Consider the following 25,508-nt stretch of genomic DNA (forward strand, 5'->3'; position numbering starts at 1 on the left):
TGAGAGTTAAATGCGGTGAGGCTTTAATGTCACTGACTGAAAGCAGACTGGACTCTTAAACTATAAATCATGGAAATTGAAAGTGGTGGACTTAGGGAAAGTGGTCTGTGTGTTAGTTTGTGATTGTAAGAAACGTGACCATATGGAAATCGTTAGATGTGGGCCGATTCAGTGTGCGGGCACATGTTGTGTTTGCACGTGACCGCATGGAGGGTTCTCTGCCACCTCCAGGTTCAGTGGGTCGAGCACCACAGCCCCCGACCTCCAAAGACACAAACACACAAACGCACACACAGATACCCTCTAACCTGGCTGAGAGATTAAAGACACACAACACAGGATCTGGGAAAAAACAGCAGCTGTTATCGTGGCTGCCTGTAGGTGTGTTAGTCACACATCACACACTGTAAAACTCTCCAGGGACACTGCATCGTCTGTTCGTGTCCAGCCTAAACCGGAGTTTTATAGCGCAAATGTGGCCACAGACACTCCGTGTTTGTAGCGATGTTTGTTTTTGGGAGTTTTTTCAATGTACTTCTTGGGTTTATTTGTGGAAAATGTTTAAGAAACGCAAAAAAATTACAGCTAAAAATACTATAATCTGTTGATTATGTGATGTAAATAGAATGCATATAAAAGTGATGTTTGACACTTTTGTGGTGACAGTTCCCCGAAGTTAAGAGCTTTTCGTGAAAATACACCTGCCTCAACATCCTAAAGCTTTAATGTCACACTCAGTCAGCAGTATAAATGCAGCTTTGTAATGCAACAGAGCAAAGGCACATTCATGCTTTCACAATATCAACAATGTCAACAGTTTCACAATGATCCTTGTCCATCGCATCACCAACAAAGAGATTTGAAATAATTTGTTCGTGCAACTGCATTTAGATATAGAACGATTAATCGACTGAATTCAATCAAGAGAAAATGGATCTGAAAATGGATCTGCGTTGGGTTTCAGACTGTTGGTCAGACAAAATTAGGAATTTAAGACGTCACTCTGCAAATCAGTCAATATGGAAAATAATAATGAATTACAATTGTATGAAATGGTAATTAGTACATGGACTTGTATAGCGCTGTTATAGACCAGTCATTCACCCATTCAAATCCATTCATACACTGATGGCAGGGGCCACTATGCAAGGTGCCACCTGCCCATCAGGACCAGCTAACATTCACACATTCGCACAGCAATTTGGGGTTAATGGATCGGCATGGACTATGATCAAACCGCAGATCCTCTGATTGAAGGACGATCCGCTCTAGCACTGAGCCACAGTCGACAGCTGAGCAATTTTAACAAAATAATGACTAAGAGAGTTGAACTGCTGCCAGGATGGTAGAAAGACAGAATGGAATAATTCACTGATTGTGTTCTGTAAGAATCATAGTGCATCGGTAATCTACACCCCTGAAATAACCTTTGTAAAGACTTTTACTTCTCTGCATTTTTTACATGTTGGATGAAGCCTCAAGTCGCCCTTAAATCACATCCAAGGAGGTTGCAAATTGACTGTGACGCAGGCCAATACAACTTGAGACATAATTGGATCTAGCAGCTCAGCTGCAATTCCAAAAACCTGACCAGGAGAAGTTTAGATCGTTCTAAAAAAAAATACATTAGCCTCATTAGTCATATTTGTAGATATGGAGACCTACAGTATCATACTATGAAATGACACTCTACCCACAGAGCTGACAGGACCCCTGGCAGTGCATCTAGAACTGCTGAACACATTAGCCAGTTAATGGGCTTCTTAAAAAGACTAGAAGAGCGAGGAGGAGGAGAGTGGAGGAGGGAGAACCAAAGTCAAAGGGCAAGAAGGGGGCAGGAAAGTCACTGACAAGCAGATAGAAACATACTGAAAGAAATGTAAAGCAGGGAGTGGAGCAAAAGGGGAAGGAGGGGGAAGAAAAAGGGAGAAAGGAGGGAAAGAGGGAGAGGAGAGGGAGAGGGGTGAACCTCCTGGAAGACATAAATAGGCGAAAGAGGACTTGGAGGTTCGCAGTCACTCCTCTCGACAGCCATATCCACCACTCTCCTCTCCCCTTCTCCTCACCTCCAGCCCTCCTCTCCACTCATCTGCTGCAACCCTCCATTCATCTGGAACCCTGAACAAAATCAGTGAGTAGTTTCCACAGCACGTCTTCATCCTGTCGCCACACGACAGCCCATCCTTACATTAATGGAAATGTCAGCTGTGTTATAGAGGGCTACCAAGTATGCATGTATAATTACTGGCAATTATTTCTGTAACGGGTGAATTGTATGCAATCATATTTAAGTGAAAACAAATTCAGTTAACTTAAGCAAGGATGACAAAGATTTTGTATGAATGCAGAGTGTTAGATTAATGAATTAGTGTTGCGGTGAAAATGCAAAAATCTGCCATCAAACACATCCTGCTCTACTTTTATGACAATATGTAAACTGCAACAGCATCCACGTTCGTATAATAAACATTCAAAATGATTAGATTAAGAGGAAATGTGCAAGATTAGCTAGTCTAGCCATAGCAAGCATTACGCAAAATGGGAGATATTAAGTGGTCTACTTGATGAAGCAAATTGCATTTCACACTATTTGCATGCTGTTACTTGTATCTTTGAGAAGCAAAGATGTGCTGCTATGATGTGCTTCATTAAAAAGGAATGTCCCAATGGGGAACATTTAGCTCTTCATTAATCAGAGACTCTCCAAACATATTCACGAATAACTTTTTAATCATACTGTTAAAAGTATGTATAAAAGAGACCCAGACGAGTCAGAGAGTTCAGGGAGATTGCAGGATGAGCCCCATGTAGCTGCTGAGGAAGATATGATGAGGTATCCAAAGTTAGGAAAAGTTAGCTGACACAGCTGTATTCTTCAACAGCTCACCAGACTGCAGCTATGGCAACAACAAACACCAAACGTTTACTACTTGCGTCCTAATTGATGCAAGATCTCCATCTGCCAATCCTAAATGGCTTAACTGCGTTTGCAAGTCTAAACAGTGGAAAAACTTTTGAGAACGTTTAATTGAGAAATTTCCCCTCTGACTCACATGCCCCACTTGTTAAACTCAAAACTGATGCTGCAGCCAGACGCGTTGCCCTTTTACCAGGGCTTGTCATGTACCAGATCTGACAGTCAAAGAACAACTGTTCTTGTAAATGCACAGGGACAGAGGTAGTGAATGTGCACAATAAAGAGTGAAGAAATCCTCTCTAGCTGAATCAAATTAGGTAATTCCTTTGAATAAAGACTTAAATATTAACAGCTGGTCGACCCTGAATTAGACTCTTAGTGTGTAGCAACAGCATAGCAGAAAGCATGGAAAAGTGAGTAATATATTACTGCCTTTACTGACTTTTCTCCCTTCTTTCTCCTGCCTTGCAGCCTTCAGTTTCGTCATCCTCCCCCAAATCAGACTTCATCATCATGGACACCACAAGGAACATCCTCTCCATCTCCGAAGCACTCTACCACCTGATCGTCATGATGCTGACACTGGGCCAAGGCACTCATTCAATGCCTGTTCCTACTGACGGCCCCATGTGCACAGCCTCAGAACCAGCCCAGTACAAGCTAACGTTTTATGGCAAGTGGACCAAGGCAGCTTTCCCTAAACAGTATCCTGTCTACCGTCCCCCTGCACAGTGGTCCAACGTCATTGGTAAGCGCACAGCAAGCTGGTTTCATACTGAAACCTCGTTGCAGAGGTGGAACAGAATACTGATCGGAAGATGAACAGGTAGCTGATGTAGAAAACTACATACAGAGAAATATATAGTAAATACAGAAGAATGTCAATGGAAAATATTTCTCATATTTGTTAAAAGTAGAAAGCATACTAATAAATGTTTCTTCCCATTAAATGTATATATACATTTACGTTGAATGCAGACTAATACCTGTTGCAACAACTAACATCCTTTCCCTCTCTCGCTGCTTTCAGGTGTGACCCACAGCTCCGACTACCACATGTGGCAGCGTAATGGCTTTGCCAGCAACGGAGTGAGGGAGTTTGCAGAGAAAGGCGAGGCCTGGACGCTGATGAAGGAAGTCCAAGCGGCCGGCGAACGCATCCAGAGTGTTTATGGGGTCCTCTCCGCTCCCGCTGTTGTGGGAGGCACAGGCCAGACAAACACTGAGTTTGAGGTCTTCGCCAAGCACTCTTATGTAAGTCTCTTAACAACTGGTTTCCTTCGGCCTGGGTCAAGGCATCAAGTTTATTAGCGGCCTTCCATATGGGCCAGCATGTATAACAAGGTGGTGACATGCTTTCCTTAGCCTCGGTAAGAGGGCCACAGTATTTCTTAAAATAGTCGCCAGTATTTGACATACTTGGGTTGAACTCGATCAGGAGTGTGGTTGCCCCTGTGAACTCTGCTGTGAAGTGTTTTCCAATTAGGTTGTTGCATGTCTCAGCATTGTGAGTACGATTGTGAGTAACAACAGCCAAAACTATACAATGAGACCAGGGTCCTTAAAATAAACTATAATTACCAACATTGTAAGTAATAAGAGCCAAAAGTAAATCATTAAAAGCATTAGATTATGAGAAAGAGCCGTATTGTGCTTCTTTTTTTTTTATAGGTTGACGCAGCAAAACGGTTACTGTTATGGCTCCAGACTGTTCTTTCCATGTGCTGCACCCTAAAGAGCTTCCGAAATGTAGCACGCCTAATTTATGTCTCTACAAATTGTGTATTTGGCTGTTAATCCTCCTGCTGATGAGCCTCTGGGTAGGTCATTAAATCTAGGACACGTCTGACCACAATGTTAGGCTTGGAAAAGAGACGAGACAGAGTGAGTGCGCGAGAGTGTGTCGTCGATGTGAGAGAAATGGAAAAAGGCCAGTTGGAAACAGAATCTGTACTCCGGTGCATAAATAACAGCAGGTGCAGGGAGGTGGGTGTATGATGATACATCTTAAACACATTATAACACAGTGAAAGAAATTTGATATACATATCAAATATGGGCAATATAAAGGGGAACTCAATTATACACACCATGTGTGAAAAGCATTATAAAGTATTTTAGGGCTCCAGAGGAAGCTACACGTAGTCTGATTAATTGCCTCAAGTGATGTTACGTGATTCGGGCTGACGACTAAAATGAAGAAGAAATCTGAGGATGTGGAGTTAAGAAGTGAGCTTACCAGAACTCTAGCCGGCTATTCATCATTGCTTTTAGGCGAGCAGCATGAATTTACATTGGCCGCAACTAGTTTTGCAAACCCCAATCTTGCTCCACACTGCCGGCAGTTGAGTTGCATTTTGGGTAATGTAGGTGGGGAGTTTTGACAAGAAAGTCAAATGCACGGAATAGAAAAGACGATATATCTGGCTCTGCTAAATTAATTCAGATACTTAAAAAAAAGTTGTTCATCGTGAGTCCGGTAGAGTTATAGGACAGAAAAACTAAATTGGTGGAGTACCTGAAGGTCATAGGAAGGATGGAAAGATCTGATGTGGATTTGTGGCCAAAATCGGGATATTAAAGTCATTTCACACTGGCATCTAAAGGAATCCAATTATTTCTAGTTTAAAAAACATAGATGAATGGAAACATCAAGGGTATACATTGATAAATATGAAGTTTGTGCCCTTTAGATTTCATGTCTACAATTAGAATAAATACAATTAGAAAAAAAAAAAAATTCAACAGCTTTAACCCACTGTCCAACTGACAGATCCTGAGGTTTAACAGTCATCCAATGACAAACACTAAGACCAAATCATATATGGTGAGGGTATAATAACAACTTTTTTCTATTCTCTTTCCCACCAATGTCTTTCCCATCTCTCACTCCGACCCACAACCTCATGTACCTCTCTTTCTCTTTTTTCTCTCCCCCCACGCTGTATCTCCCTCCTCACGGTTTACTTCCTCCTCTCTATCTGCAGCTGTCGTTTATCGTGCGTCTCGTTCCAAGCCCGGACTGGTTTGTGGGAGAGGAGAGCGTTGACCTGTGTGATGGCGACCACTGGAAAGACAACGTGTTGCTGGAGCTTTTTCCATACGATGCAGGAACCGACAGCGGGTTCACCTTCTCTTCTCCCAACTTCGAGACCATGCCACAGGACAAAATCACACAGGTGGGTCAGCCTGAGCCAACATCCAACAATCCGAAGCCAAAAATCCCTAATTGTATAAAAACCTTGTCCATTTCCCCTCCATAGATCACGTCTTCCTCCCCTAGCCACCCTGCCAACTCCTTTTACTACCCCCGCCTGAAGCACCTGCCGCCCATCGCCACAGTAATGCTGACCAAGATAAAGAAGACCAATCAGATCTTCAGCCTATCCGTGGATCCCACCCAGTCCAACCAACTGCCAACAGGAAACGAGATTGAGGACACACTCATAAGTAAGTCTGAGGAGCAAAGATACTCGCACTGACAAAAATGTGGGATGTCGATGATTATAAGGCACTTGCATGATGACCAATATATAAACGATTGATCACAACCAGTAAAAGAAAAAACTGAACGGTGCTGTAATTATGCTTAATATACGTATTGATGGAGGTGTGTTGTTGAGTAACAGATTAATGTGTTTAAAAGGCTAAAGAGATACCAAAACAAGGCACAGCAGTGAAGAATAGTAGTAGTAGACAGGATTTTACACCTCTGGAAAGTTATCACGGCAACAATTGTAACTTTCACTACGACAATCTCGAGTTAAAAAGTATAAATGTGACATTAACATTATATAATAAGAATGTGCGCTTGGATGTGTGCGATTAGCCGATGCAACGTTTTGTCAGATGACGCCGCATAGCAGGAAATGTTGTATAGGGTTCAACTTTTTTGTCGGAAAACCCTGCTGTTTGCCAGAGTCCACTATTAAAAGGAATGAGAGGGCTGCCAGTCGGTCTGAACGCAGCCTCAGAACAAAACATGTAATGCTTTTAAATGTACCAGTGTTCGAACAAAAGTCTCTCTTATATTCTATCTTGAGAATGGAAATACTGTGAAGTTTTGGGCCACTCGTAGCTCTATGGAACAATGTTTTTAAGAGTTGTTTTTAGATCCACATTTCTTTGTATTTTGTATGGGTACAAAGTGGACATGGGCAAAAAGACAGGCGATGTTCTACAAATTCCTGCTGCCGGGATTCAAACTATTTCACCGAACAGTGGATGACAGTGTAACTATGAGCCAGAAAAGACAGGAAAGAAGAAGCCTACAAGCTGGCAAAGTCCTCAAAGATACAGACAATTCATTTTAGTGAGAAACACGGAATGTAAACAGTTTACTCAAAACAAACACTAGGTACCTTTAAATAACAGGCCAAAATATCCAACTATGAATATTTTTCAGCTATAACAAAACACAATCCTACTCTCATCTGCTTTTCTCCATTCTACTTGCACTGATCGAGTTATAGACACATTCCCAAAAAATAAAGAAAAGTTGGAAGTTGCGCAAAAGAACAAGAATGTAGTATTTCACACAATGCTAGGAGCTTGGGTTTTAGTAATGAAAGCATTTGGGAACCATTACAGGCCACACACAAACTCAATAACTTCCAACCAGAGAAGCCAAGTGAGGACAAGGCATCCGAAAGTGCCAGGGGTACATCTGGCATCCAGTGGAAAACCCTAAAGATGCATTTAAAGAAGAATAATTACATATAAATTCCATACAGAAACCTTTTGGTCGTGACTCAAACTAGGATGCAGACACGGATATGTTTTAACAAGATCTGGATCCATAAGGTGAAGCTGGGTATATTTAATGTTGGTTCCCACACTGTAAAAATGTAAAACTCTCTGTCGTACAGATTAGTTGTAAGAGTACAAAATGAAAACCCAACTGCAAGTAAGAATAGAAAAAGGGTTTGGGAAAAATTAAGATTAAAAGTGTGTCAAATTAGAGTCAAACAACTCAGTGTGACTGATGTTCTCCAAGGAGGGGAGGAAATTACCTTTTCTAAAAACATAACTAACCACAGAAAGTCTAAACAGATGACTTGACCGAGAGAGTTGTTTTTTTTGGGAGGTGGAAAAAAGAAAACCGACAGCGTGTTGACCTGGCAGTACAGCAGAGAGCACAGTAATCAGAGTCAGTGTTCAAACCTCTAAAGTCACCCAGACTTTAAAGGTTTGACTCAGCATCCCAGACTACAAGTTCGTTCCCCTGACTACACATCAACAAACAACAGAGAGAGGAGCCAGAAATCTGTTGAGGCTTCCTGCCTTGATCCCAATGCTCCATCCTACCCCTCCATCTGCTTATCCTTCCCTACCTCTCTCTCTTTTATGTCCTCTGCCCGGGGGTTGAGCCACAACTTTCCTTGCAGAGTAGAAAGCACCTGCTCCAGACCGTTTCTGTTAAAATACAAAAAGATGAATCACTTTTGCTTCTAACAGCATTGTGTCACCTCTGTCCTGTATGGTGTCCATCAAGGACAGAGATGGAACAAGCAAGTCCGATCTCCCCTCGCTTTGTGTGACACACACAAAGCGAGGGGAGATCGGACTTGCTTGTTCCATCCTTCCGTCCGACCGTCCATTAATGTCGCTTCCGTATCGCCGCCGCCCATCCTGCTGCTTTTCTACTCTTTAACGGACAACTAAGTCTGTGATACAAATCAGGTGAGCGGAAGCTCTCAACGAGGTGGCCCAGCATGTTGATAGATAGATATATACTGAGAAAGAGCAAAAAAAAATGAAGAACATTATGTAACATAATACTTCAATGATATAAGTAGCCAGAAGCTAAACCACTGCCAAGAATCTGTGGGTTCATAAGGAGCTGCACACGCAGCATGCTCCCATTTATTGTAATTCCCTTTACACCTTTAAAAAAGGACAAATAAGGGTTGATGGGCAGTGATTTTCCCTCTCATGGCTAATGCCTCTTCTTTCCACTCACCTATAAAAGGAAGCTCACAAAAGCCGACCCCTTCCGAACAATGACTACCGTATGTTGAAGAATTAGGAAAGACGCCCATTTGCAAGAGCTAGAAAGCAAAAGAGTTGCAAAAACCACAAACTAAGCCTACACGTCAATGTGATTTTTAATCGCCCCCTCTTTTCCCTGCAGATACCCCTCTGGACTGTGAGGTGTCACTGTGGTCTCCTTGGGGCTTGTGCAAAAGCAAGTGTGGAGACTCAGGCCTGCAGCACCGCACACGCTATGTCGTCATGCACTCAGCTAACAACGGGTTAGCTTGCCCCCTGCTGGAGGAGGAGAGGAAGTGCTTACAGGACAACTGTTTATGACTAGGCCAGGAAAGGAGGGAGAAGAAAGAGAGGAAGCAGAGGAGAGACAAGAAAGAGAGGAAATCCAGGAAAGGGAGGAAAGGACGAAGACGGAGAAGACAACAGTAAAAGGTCTACGGTGTATGCACATGAAGCATAAGTAGGAGGAAGTGGACGCCATTATTTCCTCCATTGGCCAAGCCGCTGTCTGTGGAAATGACCTATTGATTGTCTGACTGTTTAACTGCAGAAAAGGTCTCGTCCTCAAGTCACATTGATAGATCTGACAGCACTAGGGAAGTGTAGTTTGGCATAACGGCTATTAGACACCAATTTAGTTTTGGCAGATTATCTAAACGGTCTGTGGATAAAACATTGCTGTTTTCAACATGGCTATTACTGAAAACTCATTTCACACTATAACTTGTTTCTAATTGGACCTTTCTGAAGATCATAGAAATGTGTTTGTCACAATGGATTACAAGTCCCAGCAGCTTCCATCAAGCAGATTTGAGAAAAAAAAGAGAAAACTTACACATTAATCTTTATATCAAAGAAATACTACAGAAAATCCGAATATCAGCTATGGCACTGGGGGAAACATGATGCCTCAATTGTTCAGCAGTGCTAGCTAAAAAGTGAGTCAGACATAGAAATTAATGTACGGCCTCCCCGCATTCAAAACATAATGTTCACAGAGACACTGTGGTCATTTTCCTGAAGACAAAGAATATATTTATTGACAGGATTTTAACCTGTAGTGTACAGTATATCAAATCCCAATGTAATACTTTGTAGGCCTTTATGCTATAATAGTAGTTTTTTGTAAAAATAAAGAAATAAAGAAATGCGAAAGATGTACACAAACATTTTGTATGTATTTTTCCTGTATGATCAATAAAGTGTAAATATATCTTACGGTATTGTAACTTCATTGACAAGTGTCTCTAGGTTGTCTGAAGAAATTTAGCACATGGTGTACAGTTGGGGTAATCAACAAGAGTAAAACCACATGGATTTAAAGTCCTTCTTCATGCCTCTGCTCAGTGCAATGTTTGACCTCTAAATCTGAACCACACATTTGGGCTCCTAACACTGGGGCTGCAGCATCAAATTAAATGTAGAGAGAAATCATTTCAACTGGATGACCCGGGGGTTCGAGTCCCGGTGTTGGCTAGGATTCCCTCTGATGAGGTGTTGGTCATAAAATTGATGATTGTGCTCACCAACTATTTAAATCAGTTCACCAAATGTTGATTTAGCACAGGAGGCCTGAAATTTCACAGAGTGTACTTCATGCTGTGACTTCCAGTGAAGCACATCCCACTATGAAGTGGGAGTCCCATTTAATAGCCAGAACAAAGACCAGTTACAAGTAAGGTGACCTCTTTTTTTTTTCTTTTAAAGGTTTCTTGGCAGGACAACGACAACACAACTTGAAACAGATAAAAAAAAATCACTCCCCCACCCCTTCCCACCAAGCAACATAGAAGGTTTACTGCAAGTGACAGATTGAACAGCAATAAGAAAGAAACATCTGGTGCAAAAGGGAGCTCCTTCCTTTTTGAATGAAGAGGAAGAGAGAATCAAGAGAAACAGGAGCAGATCCAGTTTCTGGCTTTCCTTTTCATCAGCTTACGTTGCAAGGATGGAAGGGAGAAGCATACGCCAAGTATACAGTACTATATGATGAAGAATATGTAATGTATAGTTGTATACAAAACAAAATGGTTTTATTGCCATACCAAAAGGGGTTCTGGGAGTTTGTTTTGGTATGCTCAGGATACATGAAGAAAATGAAAAATTTGCTAGTTTTCCCCCACCAAAAATGTGTTATATACAACAAACAAGAAGATCAATACTCATCACACAAAATAATACTGTAAGAACTAAATAAGTGACACTATTTGATTCACTGTGAATTGTAGAATAGTAATGATAGTATAAGAGTAGTAGTATGAGACGGAGACACCATATATATCCATTGCAGTTTAATGGTAAATCTAGTATTTCAATGGCAGGTATATTAAACATGTTGATTTAGTATTCACACTTTCTTCAAAACATGTGTGTGGGAGAAGGAAAACTGATTATTTGCTGACTTTGAGGCATAACAACTTTTGCAGATGCTAAAAATGAGAAGGATTATTCTGTGTGCGGGGGGCGCGGGGTTTACTCATTTAGGGTTTGCGTATGGCAACTAGTGTATGTAATGGCTTGTATTACAATTTCTACTCAAGTTCCAAAAACATTTGAATGCTCTCTCATACTGTAATAATAGGCAATGTCACACTGGTAATCCTTAGTGCTTAAAAGGTTAAAAGATAAACAAGTTTAAAATAAAAAAATAAAAAAACGTGTCAGTCGGCCAGATGAGAAGGGCATTTGTCAAGATAAACCATCAATCACTACACTATAGTGTGCTCATACGTATGCTAACCCTGGAGCAACAACTAAAGTGGATATATTACTTGCTCTTCTTGTATCTTGTTGTAGCTCGTGATTGATGCCTTCGGGCACAGTTCAGCATCTTTCACTTTCCATTTAGTGTCGTAAATGCAGAGTAGGCCCGGCAGTGGAAAACAAGTCTACTGAAGTGTTGAACAAGTCTACTGCAATCTAATAAACATCAACGTGTGTAATCCAATGTACCACCGCTCTAATAATGGCAATAGAAAACACTTAATGTGCCAGGGCTGTGTTTGAAAGGTCACAATGCTACTTCTACTTCCATGTTGGTGTATTATGAGCACAATGCTGGATTATCTGTAACTTCAGCAAGTATTCAGTCCCAATCAATCACTATCTTTTGCCGCTTTGCTATTGGCTCCCAGTTTACCCAGCCACCAGATGACCAGAATGTCTCGTCACACAAAGCAGCACCTGTGAGTTTCTCACGCTCAAACGGTTCCCCTCATAGCCGTCCACTTTATGCTATTGGACATGTCTGTTCGGCTATAGTCGATAAAAAATACCTCAATCTTGAGTTAGAATTTTCAGATTTGCAAACAAAAAAAAACTAAACTTGGACCTCAAGCCAAACATTCAGTCACCGTCACATGTATTGTAATTGAATAGCTCATTGTTAACTGAAAATGAGTTTGCAAGGCATTGGCTTCCTCCTCCAGTGTTACCTGATGTTGGCAGCAGCCATGTATTTTGATCTCGGAGAGCAGGAGGAAAAGTGCATCATCGAGGAGATTCCTGAAGACATGCTGGTCACCGGTGAGTGCTGGAGAGGGAATATTCCTCCTGAGTTGTTTACAATCTCAACAGAGGTAATGAATGTTGAGTAACATTTGGAAAACTGTATTGTGAATTGCCACGGGATTGTTGAATAACACATTTATGTCAAATGTACCTCCATGCTAGAGTGCCTCTGACTTCAGCAAGTGCAAAATACATTTATGTAATGATGCAGCGACTCTGTGATAACAACAAAAAGCCATGACCATGTAAAGAGTATTCCATTCAATGTACACACCACAGATTGTACTGAAAAGTATATTCAGAATTTTAAAGTAAAGCCCAATATAAAAGTGCATTTTTCTATTCCCTCTTCATGCTTAATCTAATCCTTATTACTTATGTTTCCTTTTTTAACGACGTTGACTACGACTGTGTATGTGAATGCACTCATGTGAGACCATGCTTCACCTTCAGGTTATTTCTTGTTGGAGCCTTGGGATATGAAGGCGTTCTCCCACTCTCCTCACTTCGGCGTCACTGTGACAGTCAGAGACCCAAACCATGAGGTACTGCACTCACAGGAGAAGTTTATCATCAAGCCATTCACACACTAACATATGTGTGTGTGATGCTACATTAAAACACGTGCTGACTGGTTTCTCCATTCAAACGAAACCCAAACAAGGATTAAATGCATTTCACAGTGTTACTAGAGATCAGCACTGCACAGTTTGAATGTTAAAAACTGACAGCCTGAACTTTTTTCTCTTTTTTTTGTTATTGCACAATAGCATCAGTCTTGAACTCCAGTTCATATTTTTGTCACTCATTTACGGAAATTAGTGATACCAATCTCTAGAAATACTCAATTACAATAAAAACATGTATCTAAGTAAAAGTATAAGAGTCAGCCCCGTCAGTGTTATAATATTAAATGAATGGAGCATTAATACTGATGCATATAGCATGAATATGCTGGTTACGGTGGAGTTCATTTAAAATACTTTATATACTTTTGGGCAGTTAAATCCAAAACACAGCATCTTATTTTATATGCTGATCACGTGTTTTGTTTGTAAAATCTTGATCTGAAAAATAACTTGTAACTTCTGTTATTAAATAAATATACTTTAAATATGAATACGAACAATGCAGTAAAAAGTACATTATTATTGTCTGAAGTGCTGTTGAGTAGAAGTATGAAGTAGCACAAAATGAAAATACTCTAAAGTGTACTTAAGTACAGTACTTGAGAAAATGTGCTTATTAACTTTCCCCCCACTGCTTTTTGCCCACTCATGTAGTCTCAATATGAAAAAGAATTAGATCCAAAAGAAACAAAACCATGCATCACTATGTTGAGCCATAGATGAGGAAATGTTTCCCTGACAGTGTCTTCCCTGCTCTCTAGGTTCTGATGTCCAAACGCTATGGTAAATTTAGTAAATTCACCTTCACAGCTCACGCCTCTGGTCAGCACTACCTTTGCTTCCAAACCAACTCCACAAGGTTTGCTGTCTTTGCTGAAGAGAAGCTGGTGAGACCTACGGACACAAACATAAAATGTATTTAAAACAGAGGGAAACGTGCAGCAACACATACAGTATTGCATTATTACAATATTATATCGCACACTCAGTCAACTCTGGATTACTGTGAAAACAAATCTGAGATTTTTTTTATTTTTAATAACCCCTTATTATTCCCTCCATCGTGCTGTACAGAAGCTACATTTGGACGTTCAGATGGGAGAGCACTCAATTGACCCCAAAACTGACAAGACCAAAAGCAACATGGAGGTTTTGGAGAACAGCCTCAGACACCTTGTAGATCAGATGATGTACATCACCAGGCAACAGGAGTACCAGAGGGTAAATCTGCATTTCACTGTCCTGTCTGCAAACATAACAATCCCATGATATGACAATCATGATATGACAGTAACAATCCCATGATATGACAGTGACTACATTACACAAGGAGCTCAGAGGAAAGAGGTGTGGTACCTGCTGGTATTGAATCAACAGGAAATGATAGAAAGTGAGCTCACAGTGTTTGTCCCCACAAAGTAATGTTTTTAAATATTTACCATGATAATGCTAATAAGGATTATCTTTTAGCCAGCATAAAGGTATATCATAGGCCATCTGACATGCTATCTTGAATAAGCATAAGTGTTTCTTCTGAAATTGTTTTTCTGAATGTTTTTTTTCTCATTCAGGAGAAAGAGGAGATGTTTCGTCAGATCAGTGAGGAAACCAACAGTAAAGTGCTCTGGTGGGCCGTGGTGCAGACCTCTGTTCTGCTGTCGGTTGGTTTCTGGCAGATGAAACGACTCAAAGACTTCTTCATCGCCAAGAAGCTTGTCTGATGAAGATGACCTCTGACTTATCAGCTCTCAGCCTGATTACCTTATAGCATGTCCTGCCCACACCTGTCTCAGTGTACTGTAGAATGCATACAAAATCAAATAGCATAAAGGATTAAAAACTGACTATGGCTAAAATAATATTAAAAGGATTTGAGACAGACCAAACAAACACCAACACTGATTTTAAAATGTTTTTTGTGTGTGCTATGAAAAATCTAACTCGCCAAATACTACAATGTTTCTAAAGGGTTCTTATTAACTCTTTATTTTCCTTCTTCTATTCTTAAAGTCTGTTGCTCTTAAAACCACATCACATGGCTGCAGTTAACTGTAATCTTGTTTAGGGCCGATATCAACACAACTGTTTCTACTCCTGAAAAAGACAAATGTGTAAACATAGTTCAGCTGTTTGGCCAACATAATATGCAAATATGCACAATGTTCATAAAGACAGGACACACACCAACAGGATACTATGTGGAAAAAATAAATGTAGTTTGACAAAATGTTTCGTGATTATTTCCCTTTTAAAACAATCCTTCAAAAAATACATGAAACTTGAAAATGTAACTTAATTAAGTTAATAAATTGATTTAAACAGCAAATGATATGCATGACTTACCTCATGTTCAGATCTTTGTGTAAATTCCATGTCAAAGTTGTAATAGATTACTCAACACTTCGTCGACCAGAGAGAAGATAGCTACTCTTGTAGTTTATGCATATGTAAATGAGCTAGCTAGGTTAGCTAGGCGTTATTTTAGCTTTAGCCAGGACTGAGTAAAGTTCTGCTGAAGTTAGCTAATTAAATATTTAGGAAATATTAATCCAGCAAGACCGACAGTTACGTCAGATAATTAGTCAACAGACAAAGGTCTGTAGTTTAGTGAGGTTATGTAGTTTAAACTAGATTAAAAGCTCATAACGTCGCTTTTCTCTCACAGCTCCATTATTTACGGTTAGGCAGCAGCGGGACACCAACGGTAACGTAATAAACCTCCACGCGCTTCACGTTATTGTAAAAAATAAATAAATCATGGGTTGAGCCGAGTTATGAAGGTGTCTTGAACTTAACATAAACACAGACACGTGTTTTAACGGCTCAATGAAGGCGACAGATGTACAAACTGACCCTGCTAGCAACGACGAGTCAGCGAAGCCAGGTAACGGACGCGTCACGTGACTCGAACCTCCATCTTCTTGCAGGTCTTCAAATGTCTTACTGGGTCTGCTGCAACTCCTGCTTCCTGTCCCCCAGCGCGGACAGAAAGCTGGCACTCACCACTTGTGGCCATGTCATCTGCAGTGTCTGTTATCAAAAAGGTACAAATCGTTGGTTTTTAATAGTTCAGCACTGTTTCTTCGCTTCAGTTTGCAGCAGGCAGGTCGAAGTGTGATTAAACAGGGACATCTGTTGGACGACGAGGGATGTTGCAGAGCTGATGACTCACTTTTACACCCACAGTATTTATGGTCTCACTAGGTTTCATGTTGTTCTTGTCCATCGCTGTATAACTGCAGAGGGGGGGAGGTACAATCTCTGATCCAGTCAAGCTATTTTAGTCATATATGAAATTACACCATTCATCAACCTTGTTGGTGTGGGAAATCTTGAAGTGCACACTCCTGGAAGTCCCTTTGTCCCACTTTGGGAGCCTCTAAACATATTCACAAGCCAGGACTGTGTTTCCTGATGGGTCTAATCTCAGCCAAAGTTAAAGTTAATTAAAGTGTATTTTTTAATTAGCTCTGGCTGGCTTCCAGAGTCAAACCCAGGGGTTACACCTAATCCATTCGGGTCTTAGGCCTAAGCACTTTAAGAATCCCTTCTTGTTCAGTTCCAGTCTACATGTCCTCTATATTCAGTGTGAGCATAGAAAGCTTATGCATTTTAAATTTTTACCCGTATAATATGTGCAATTTTTCATTCAGGCAAACCAGGCAAGTGTTTAATATGCAGTGCCAAATGCCAAGTATCGCCTCTGTCTGACAAAGTAAGCATTGATCTTCTCATTGAATGACTGCGTGGGACAATAAAACACTTTATCACATGACCTGCTGTCATCACAGTCATGTGAAATGTCTTTGTTTCAGAGCAGTGCAGAGGTGAAGGCTCTGTTCTCCGACATCAAATCTGTGGCGACCAGAAACATCGAGGAAATCAGCAAAGTGAGTTCATTTTCAATCTCATCATAAAATATTGAAAACAGTCTGGTTGACTGTTCATACATCAGTTCAGTCTGTCTCAGTCAAAGATGATTTGAGTTAGACATATATATTGTTATCTAGACTCGCTGTTTTCTCCTTTTTCTTAGGTTATAATGTTCCAGACAAGACATCAAAAGAGACTGCTGACTTACTACCAGCAACGGGTGAGAGACATCCGTGTGTTTGTTGTAGTGCATGTGTCTTTGAGGGTTTGCTTTTCCGCTCAGCCATGTCAAAAGTCTAATTGTATTATAGTTTCCTGTTGTATGTTGGGCCTGCTAACTAGATATAAACACTACTTACAGTATAATGTAGTCATACCTGCTGTACAACTGCATCAACAACCATTTCATCGATTGCAGAATGAGAATTTAGAAGAGGTATTAGTCAAGATGAAGCAAGAAATGCAGCAGATGGCAAAGTAAGTTAAACCATAAGTTCAAAGTACGTTTTCATACTTATTTCTAAACTGCAGTTCATGAAAATGTGGGTGCCTTGATTTGATCCCTTTGAAAAGGAAGCTGAATGAACAGAGCGCCTACATCTCTCAGCTGGAAAACTCTCTTCAGCGTCAGAGGTACAGCAGAGAGTAGATCCCTATATAATGATTATATTTAGACATACGTGCTAATCGTAATGGGATTAAACCCATTTTAAAGTGTGTCATTCATTCATTTTCCAAGATTTGAGAACTCTTAAAATATACAACTCTGTTCAAAATGTTTGTAGGCAATAATATTTGTTTTTAATGCTTGTAAATTTGATCAATAAGCGGTCAGGTTTTCCTACTTTAACAGCCACTTTTCTGTGTAATTGGCCTGTCTTTAACTGTTCCACAAACCAGACTAACCTGAAAATGTATTCTCCAAAGTCTTTGATCTTAATTTCCCATTTTGTAGGTGATCTTTCCAGCATCAAATTAGACAAAATGATCTCTGGAGGTGCTAAAACCTGTAATGATTTGAAATGAAATGGCTTCTTTGAGTTTGGCAGCACTTTTAGACTATGAAGTTATTTACAACCAGCTGGCTGTTATTCCTCTCTGCTCTCTAGGTGTCACTTCTGGCACATCTACATCAGTACTGCAGCTAAGTCCTTTTTTAACATTCTGTAAAATACAACCCAAAGGTGGAAATACTGGAAGAAAAACCTCAAACTAAAGTCTGATTTAAAATAATTTGTCTGGTTTAAGACATGTTATTAGCAGCTCGTCTCTTTCCCTGATTAACCTCGTTTATTACCGTTTTCACTCAGTGCCAAAGTTTCATCGGTGCCTCAGATGAGCCACAGTTCCTACCCTCAGCATGGACAAAAATCAGGTAAAAAAACGATTTTATAAGTTTGTGTCACAATTGTACTGGTGATTGGAGACAGTATTATATTGTACTCTACTCACAGCAGACCTGTAGTAGTCGAGTCCAAGGCAAGGCCATATCTGAGCAGATCAGACCGTGCAAAAACACAGAATGTCAAATGTGTCATATCTTCAGTTTTACTCCAGCCAAAGAAAATACTGTGTGTTGAGAAAAAGGGGAAAAGGTAAGTATTAGTTATATAAAAAAGATTACATTTCCAAAAGACTTTAAACTTTAAGGCAGAACAATCAAGGCTACTACTTATTTTATGAAACTATTTTATGAATAAGACAAAGCACAGCAAAGCAGCTGAAAAAAGCCACATTAGGCTACTGTCTGACGATGAAACCGGCTCGCGTCACGTCTTTGTGGTCATATCACGGATCCATGTATTTTCATACATTCCCTGTATGACCACTAATGTCTAATCTTTATTAATAGACTTTGGTGGTTGTTCATGTTGCTTCTCTTGTTCTGTGTCAGTCCTGCAGATCCCGTATCACTCCCCCATGTCCCTCTCAAGACACTCCTCAACAACTAATATGTGAGTATCGGCCCTCCCTACCTGTTCACACTGTATCTCTGAACATCTCTTCACCTCGTGTTTCTCTTTACTCTGCACTTCATTACTGCTCACCCTAAAGAGAGAGGGGGAGAGAATGTTGGAGGTATTTCACAGTGCAAACAAGCTATATCCTGAGTTCAGCGCCCACGTCTTATGTTAGCTTTAGCTGCTGTATAGCTTTGCGTGCCCTGCGGTTATCTACACACACACACACACACACACACACCTGAAAAAGCTGAGCTTTGCTTGGGTTTAGTCAGCATTCCCTATTTGGTTTCCGAGACACCGTTGATACAAGACTGATTGTCTGCTCGAGTTTAATAGTACAAATGTGTTTTTATCCACTGTGACATTAGATTCTTTTTCTGAGCGTGTAGATGATGGATAGCGGATATTAACCCCATTCACAGTATGACCGATACCGATAATTCTGTTTCGATTCAAAAAGTTAATTGATTATTTGAAAGGAATTTAACTAGGAATTATTTTTACAAATATTTAGATTTTAATTGCTGAATTTCATTTCAGAAATCTAACTTACAAAATCAACATCTTGACATTTTGCAGTTGTTATAAAATATAAACCAACAAATGCATTAAAAAACAGACACATGTCAAAGAAGTGATCACGATGAGTTCTTTAAAGAGGTTTGTCCTGTTGAGAAAACTCTTCGACACACAATTTTCCTGAATCAAGTACTACTGAAAAGAGGCTCATTATTATGAATTTGTCAAATAAAATCTATGTAAAAGCATGAGGTTATCTCATTCTCCAGGAATATTTTTCTAATTACCTGTAAAGTGAGTTGGGGAGTTGTTTTTGCACTCTCCTAAAAAGTAAAAGTCAGTGTTTCAAAAAGTGAATGTCTGTCTTTGGAATGAAACAACAACAAAAAAAGGTTCAGGCTCCACTGCTGTGCTCAGCCAACTGAAATCAACGGGACTAATGAAGCGTGCTCTCATGTCTTGCAGCACTGAAAACATGGACATGGATGAAAGGAGTCTGTTCAGGAAAGTAAGTGTCATTATTTCACCTGCAGTAAGCTTCCATTCTGGTATACAGTTTGTGTAATGTACCGTGTGGGATCCGTCAGGATTATACAGCATCTTCACATTAACTGCGTGACTTGGGTGCATGAAGAAAAACAGTATTGAAGAACAAGCAATTAAAAAGTCACGATTCTGGGGTCTTTCTCTCTGCGTGTCTCTGTCTTTCAGCCGAACACGGTCCCCAGACTGTCATTAATCAGTCCTCCACAAGATGGACGAATGGGTATGTGCTTTGCTCTGCCAGTCATCAAACTTCTGTTTTTCTGTACTCACTATAGGAAGACATTTTTTTTTCTCAGTTTCAAGTATAGCTCATAACCTTTGATCTGCTTTCGTGATTTATCTGTTCAGACATTATACCAGTAAATTCACGGTGTTTGACTCTTCACTTAAATCTGAATACGTGCGCTGCACAAAGGGCGCTTTGATAAATCCCATATGTTATGCTACCTAGGATACAACACAATAAAGTCTGTCTGCCAGAGGTATGCATCTAAGGTTGAATATTTATAAACAAGATGTCACATTGACACAGACATAATTGCACTATAATCACCTGACAGAACCATCTCGCAACCTTGTTCAGTGGTTATGGACTCCACGGTTGACCACCCACAGGGATTAAACCAATACAGATGTTGGCTCTTGTTATGTTTAGGATTACACCTACTGAAGTCATTCTCTTTGATTGTGTTATTAAGTTCCTTAAAGGATTTGACCTCCATTGTGGCAGATAAATTAGATGACAGCCTTCAAATGTTAAAAGGATTGTGCAGATCCTCACTAAATCTGTGTGAGCGTTTGGTGAGACAATTATCGCATTGAAGGAAACCATAATATTTAACCAACGGTAGCAGATTTATTGGGCACAGACAATCACAATGTATTGTCATTACTAGATATGGATGTCATGTGTCATTTATTATAAAGAGGATTGTGGACATGCAGTGTTTTGCCCTGTTGGTTAGCAACATCTAAATTTATGTCTGGAGGATTTTCCAAATGAGACTTGCTGCATGAGATGGGAAAAGAAACACATGAGCCTATAATGACCCAGAAATATCTCCGGCATTTTACAATCATTATGAGCTATTATATCTGTTTGAGCTGAGGTAAAGATTACCGCTGGATCTCTCTGTGTTTTGTTTAGGCACCGTCCCTCACAGGTCGTCCAACCACAACACGTTGGCCAACTACTCAGCTCGCTCGGCCACAGTCAGGTGACGTATTTCCTTCATTAAAGACATTATGATGAAATCAGAATAATTGAGATTTAGAGTTTTTCTAAACTAATCAACGTTTTCAGTGTGAGCAACTTGTTTGACTGATTGTGAGTCTAACAAGAGGCTGCAAATGCATCTGTATACTTTTAATGAATCCATTCATAAATCACAGCAAAGCTTTGAGCAGAACACCTTCATGTGTTCTGTGCTATAGAGCTCCATTGTTGTCCAACAATATTTAAAACACTGCAGTGGGTGAGAGTTTCCTTTAAAATCTGAGCATTGTTTTAGTCAATCTCACATACATCCAACTATTCACAACCACACCAAATTGTTGGCTGAAAATAGTCCCCAACAAACACACTATTTACTCCTGTTTGAGTGACAGTCGCTAGTTTTAGAAAATCCCATACCCTTAAAAAAAAGATAATTTAAATGATAAAAGCGGGGATTGTTGAGAGACAGACTAATGCAGTGTTGATGTTGGCCATTTCATGGTATTTATTGACAAAAACAAAGTAAATACAACTGAAGAGTAAATTAATTAATCCTCTCCTCCCCCAGTCGTTTTCAAGGATCTCCGCTGACCCAGGATATTTCATACGGCCAGAGTTCTGGATGGACGTCTCCCTTCTTCAAACCTCTGTCCTCCTTCAGACACAGCATGTCCTCCCTGGTCAGCCCTCCTCCCAATCAAACACACACATAAACTGTCATGAAGCCTTTTGAGGAAACACACCTGGCCACTGATGTGTGTCTCGAGATATGTATGTCTGTTTTAACAACCCTGGATTCACAGGTGAAATGAAATGTATGCGACTTGTATCATACTTCACATAGATGTCTTTACTCAGATTCTGTTTTGTTGAATTGGCTCACAATCAATTAAAGTGATGAAATAATGACATCAGTCTGGTTTGCTTACACATGAAATATGACGTAGAGCATCTGGTGTCAGGTCATGTCATCCACGAGAGTTGGAGTTGTTTAGCCGTGTTGTTTTTGAAAGTGAAGTACTTTCACTAATCCAGCAGAGAGACCTGCAGGCCTCAACCCACAGAGCCAAGCGGCTCGCCGAAGGCACAATTTGACGCCACGTTCACTCTGCTGCACCAGTACCTGTTCAATTTACAAAGATGACCTGGGATTATGCTCACGGGAAAAAAAAATACGTCCATTTATTGGATTCAACGAAGCTTCAAGGCTGACAGACAAAATGCTGCAGTGACGCCAAGAAAACCCTTCGGGGCAGCGATGCAGTTGACTTCCCTCAACAACATGGCCTCCGCACTCCCGGCCTGCTGCTCGTAACGACAGTAACATGACTCGGAATTTCACCCTCAAATCTTGTTACAAAACAGCTGCAAGTGAGGGCAAAGCAAAGTGTAGCCAAATAGAAACATGATATCACCTGAAGTCATCACAAGGAGAAGCCGATGCGGTGAAGCGGGCGGCGAGGACGGCCAGATGTGTTCAGACAGGTCGGCCCTCTCTTTGTCGACCCGCGTTTTTTGCCTCTATTGTCCCCGGTTGTCAGGGTGTTGAATGGTGGCTATTGAAAAGGGCTCAGGTGTGACTGCGTGTGTGTGTGTGTGTTCTGGGTTTGTACACGCCATATACAGGCACTAACTAGCATGTGTGTGTGTGTGTGTGTATGTGAAGTTACAGGGTATTGTACAGAGTCAGTAGGCCTGATCCTCCTCTGTGCTCTGGTGGGATTTGAAGTCGTTTCCTGTTTTTTAAGGTCCACTTAGAGAGAAATGGCTCCCTGGGGCGGACTAAGCTGTCATGGTGTCACACTCTGACAGGGAGAAGACTAAATCAGATTCATCTCTCCCTTATGCCCCCACACCCCTCCACACACACACACAGGGTCATCTCTTGCGCTGTATTTTTCCACAAGTACAATAATGTCTGTGTTTCACTTTTCTTTTGAAATCGTCACACCATTCTCAAGACATCTCCTTCTCCCTCTGTATCTCTCTTCCCTCTCTTACTTACCCCTGTGCACGCACGCACACACACACACACACACACACACACACACACACACACACACACACACACACACACACACACACACACACACACACACACCTCTGCATGCCTCCAGGCGGTACAAATGAGCCCTGCCACTTCAGAGAGCTAAAGAAAACTATTCTGATGTCAGTGGTAATTATTCAGCAGCGTGTTCCCACAGCTTGTCCACCCCTCCCTCCCTCTCGGTCCCTCCATCTCCATCTTTCCGTGTGTGTGTGTATGTGTGTGAGTGTGAGTGAAAGAGAGCCTTCTCTCTTAATCTGATCCAGATTTCACACTTTGTCACTCAGTATTTCACTCTTGTACCTTTTGGTGCTGTAAGTGTAATCCCTTCTCGGCAAGACACAACATGAACTAAATGATTTCACACTGGAGCTATTTGTCTTTCTGGGGTCCAAAGTGTTCCAGTGTAAAATCACTTTAAAATGTACCCAGAAAAGGCACAAAGATGGATTTATTTTAACGTCTTTCTATACTCTATAATCTTCATTATTATATATATATATATATATATATATATATATATATATATATATATATATATATATATATATATATATATATATATATATATACACACACGTGTTATATATATGTTTCCGTGCTTTTAGTATCCTCTTTTGAACCAGTTTGAGGATCCACGATGAACCAGATATATCTCATGTAGATCAATTATAGTTAATGGTCTAGATCAGTGCAAGGTACATCTGAGGGTTGATGAGATGATTTACAAGGAAAAATATTTTTTTGCTGCAGAGAATTATGTTTGCTTGATTTTTACTTTACCGGTGACATACTGAAGGGTTTTACTTCTCGTAGATGAAAGAAAACTATGAAAACTACACATCTATATGCTATGATATGGTATTGTATTATACTTTTACTTTCCCTGCCAGTAGCTGAAGTATTTTGCCTGGTTTCATGTAGGGCTGTATAATATTATATAAAAGTGATCATCCGTCACCTTTCAGTTAAACTGTATTGTGATGATAATATGATCCTGTTTTTACAAATCTGTCATTTAAATGAATGAATATATGCATTTGTAGAAATCTAAATAACATACAAATAGTTTTTTTATTTAATGCATGACAATGACACCAGGGTTTCACCACTTTATAGTTGGTGTTGCATACATTTCCTCTTCCAAAATATATTGTACATTCATAAGACAAAATATATGCTTATTTAAATTAATTTTAGACATATCACCCAGCCCGAGATTACATTTAGTTTCCATAAATAATAATAATACTTTGATTTTATATAGCGCTTTTCTGAATACTCCAAGACGCTTTACATATGAATCATTCACCCACTGATGAGAGGAGCTACCATGCGAGGTGCCACATCATAAATCCCAATATTTCCTTTTGCAGCTGGCAGAGTGAAATAATGTATAGGAAATATGGAGGTGAATCGGAGTTACTGTGCGCTGCATCGGCCTGTAGGTGGCACTGTAGTCTATCTCAGCCTCGTAGACATCATGAAGGCTCCAGCATGCATTCCTCTGCTCTGTGTGAAGGCCTTTGGACCACAGCTGCCTCTGATAGGGATCGACAGGATGAGGAAGGGACACACACAAACACACACACACACACACACACACGTCTCTTCACATCTGCTGCATTTGAATAGGTGAAAAGGATGACATCGAGGAATTGTTGGACGCACAAGGCAGGCAGCTTTGTTGCAATTTAGCGGAAGAGAGCTGAATTGGTTTATGAGTCAAAGAGGAAGTGAGGATGGGTGACCTGCACCACTCTTATTCTCTTCAGTACACACACACACACACACACACACACACACACACACACACACACACACACACACAGAGGCATCCCACATGTGAAGGCAGGCAGGCTGTTGCCTTTGAAGGGGCCCGGCCTTCTCCAACTGTCCCATGCATGTTTGAGTGATGTCAGCATGGCTGTGGAAAGATTCCTTTCCTGACACACACACACACACACACACACACACACACACACACACACACACACTTCCTTATCACACACAATCTCTTCACACACACCAACTTGTATTGCCTTTTTACTACTTTTTTAAACAAATGCACACACACACACACATACTCTGACTTTCTTCCGCTCTTCTTCTGTCTTACATACACACACAAACACACACACAGAAAGAGAGGCGCACACTTGGCAGGATGTGCGGGGAGAAAAAGGGGCCGAAAGACAACACCGAGATTAGGAGGCTTTTGTCACGGCTCTGTAGCAGACTTTAAAGGCCTTGGCTCCCTTCCCCTCTGCCAGATATCTTTCTTTTCTCACCCTGC

At 40.6% G+C, this 25,508-nt stretch overlaps 3 protein-coding genes across 3 annotated transcripts; all 3 read left to right on the top strand.

The window, feature by feature from the left end:
* Positions 1-2,026: 2,026 nt before the first annotated feature.
* On the top strand, positions 2,027-10,090 carry spon2b (spondin 2b, extracellular matrix protein). The gene is made up of 6 exons (XM_079228929.1): positions 2,027-2,131; positions 3,389-3,665; positions 3,948-4,171; positions 5,905-6,096; positions 6,181-6,367; positions 9,051-10,090. Exons 2-6 carry the CDS (start codon positions 3,431-3,433, stop codon positions 9,227-9,229), a joined length of 1,017 nt encoding a protein of 338 aa, XP_079085055.1. The 5' UTR covers positions 2,027-2,131; positions 3,389-3,430; the 3' UTR covers positions 9,230-10,090.
* A 2,186-nt stretch (positions 10,091-12,276) lies between these two features.
* On the top strand, positions 12,277-14,768 carry LOC306746154 (transmembrane emp24 domain-containing protein 11; the record flags this gene model as incomplete). Its single annotated transcript, XM_079229027.1, has 5 exons — positions 12,277-12,433; positions 12,872-12,963; positions 13,809-13,934; positions 14,122-14,268; positions 14,619-14,768. Exons 1-5 carry the CDS (start codon positions 12,304-12,306, stop codon positions 14,766-14,768), a joined length of 645 nt encoding a protein of 214 aa, XP_079085153.1. The 5' UTR covers positions 12,277-12,303.
* A 1,214-nt stretch (positions 14,769-15,982) lies between these two features.
* Positions 15,983-21,878, top strand: rnf212 (ring finger protein 212; the record flags this gene model as incomplete). The annotated part of the gene is made up of 12 exons (XM_079228597.1): positions 15,983-16,091; positions 16,701-16,762; positions 16,863-16,937; positions 17,084-17,140; positions 17,339-17,397; positions 17,494-17,553; positions 18,231-18,295; positions 18,815-18,875; positions 19,869-19,911; positions 20,115-20,169; positions 21,097-21,166; positions 21,734-21,878. 12 exons carry the CDS (start codon positions 15,983-15,985, stop codon positions 21,876-21,878), a joined length of 861 nt encoding a protein of 286 aa, XP_079084723.1.
* Between the last annotated feature and the right edge of the window lie 3,630 nt (positions 21,879-25,508).

The sequence above is a fragment of the Taurulus bubalis genome (genome assembly GCF_910589615.1).
Source record: "Taurulus bubalis genome assembly, chromosome: 13".
Classification (NCBI taxonomy): Eukaryota; Metazoa; Chordata; class Actinopteri; order Perciformes; family Cottidae; genus Taurulus; species Taurulus bubalis.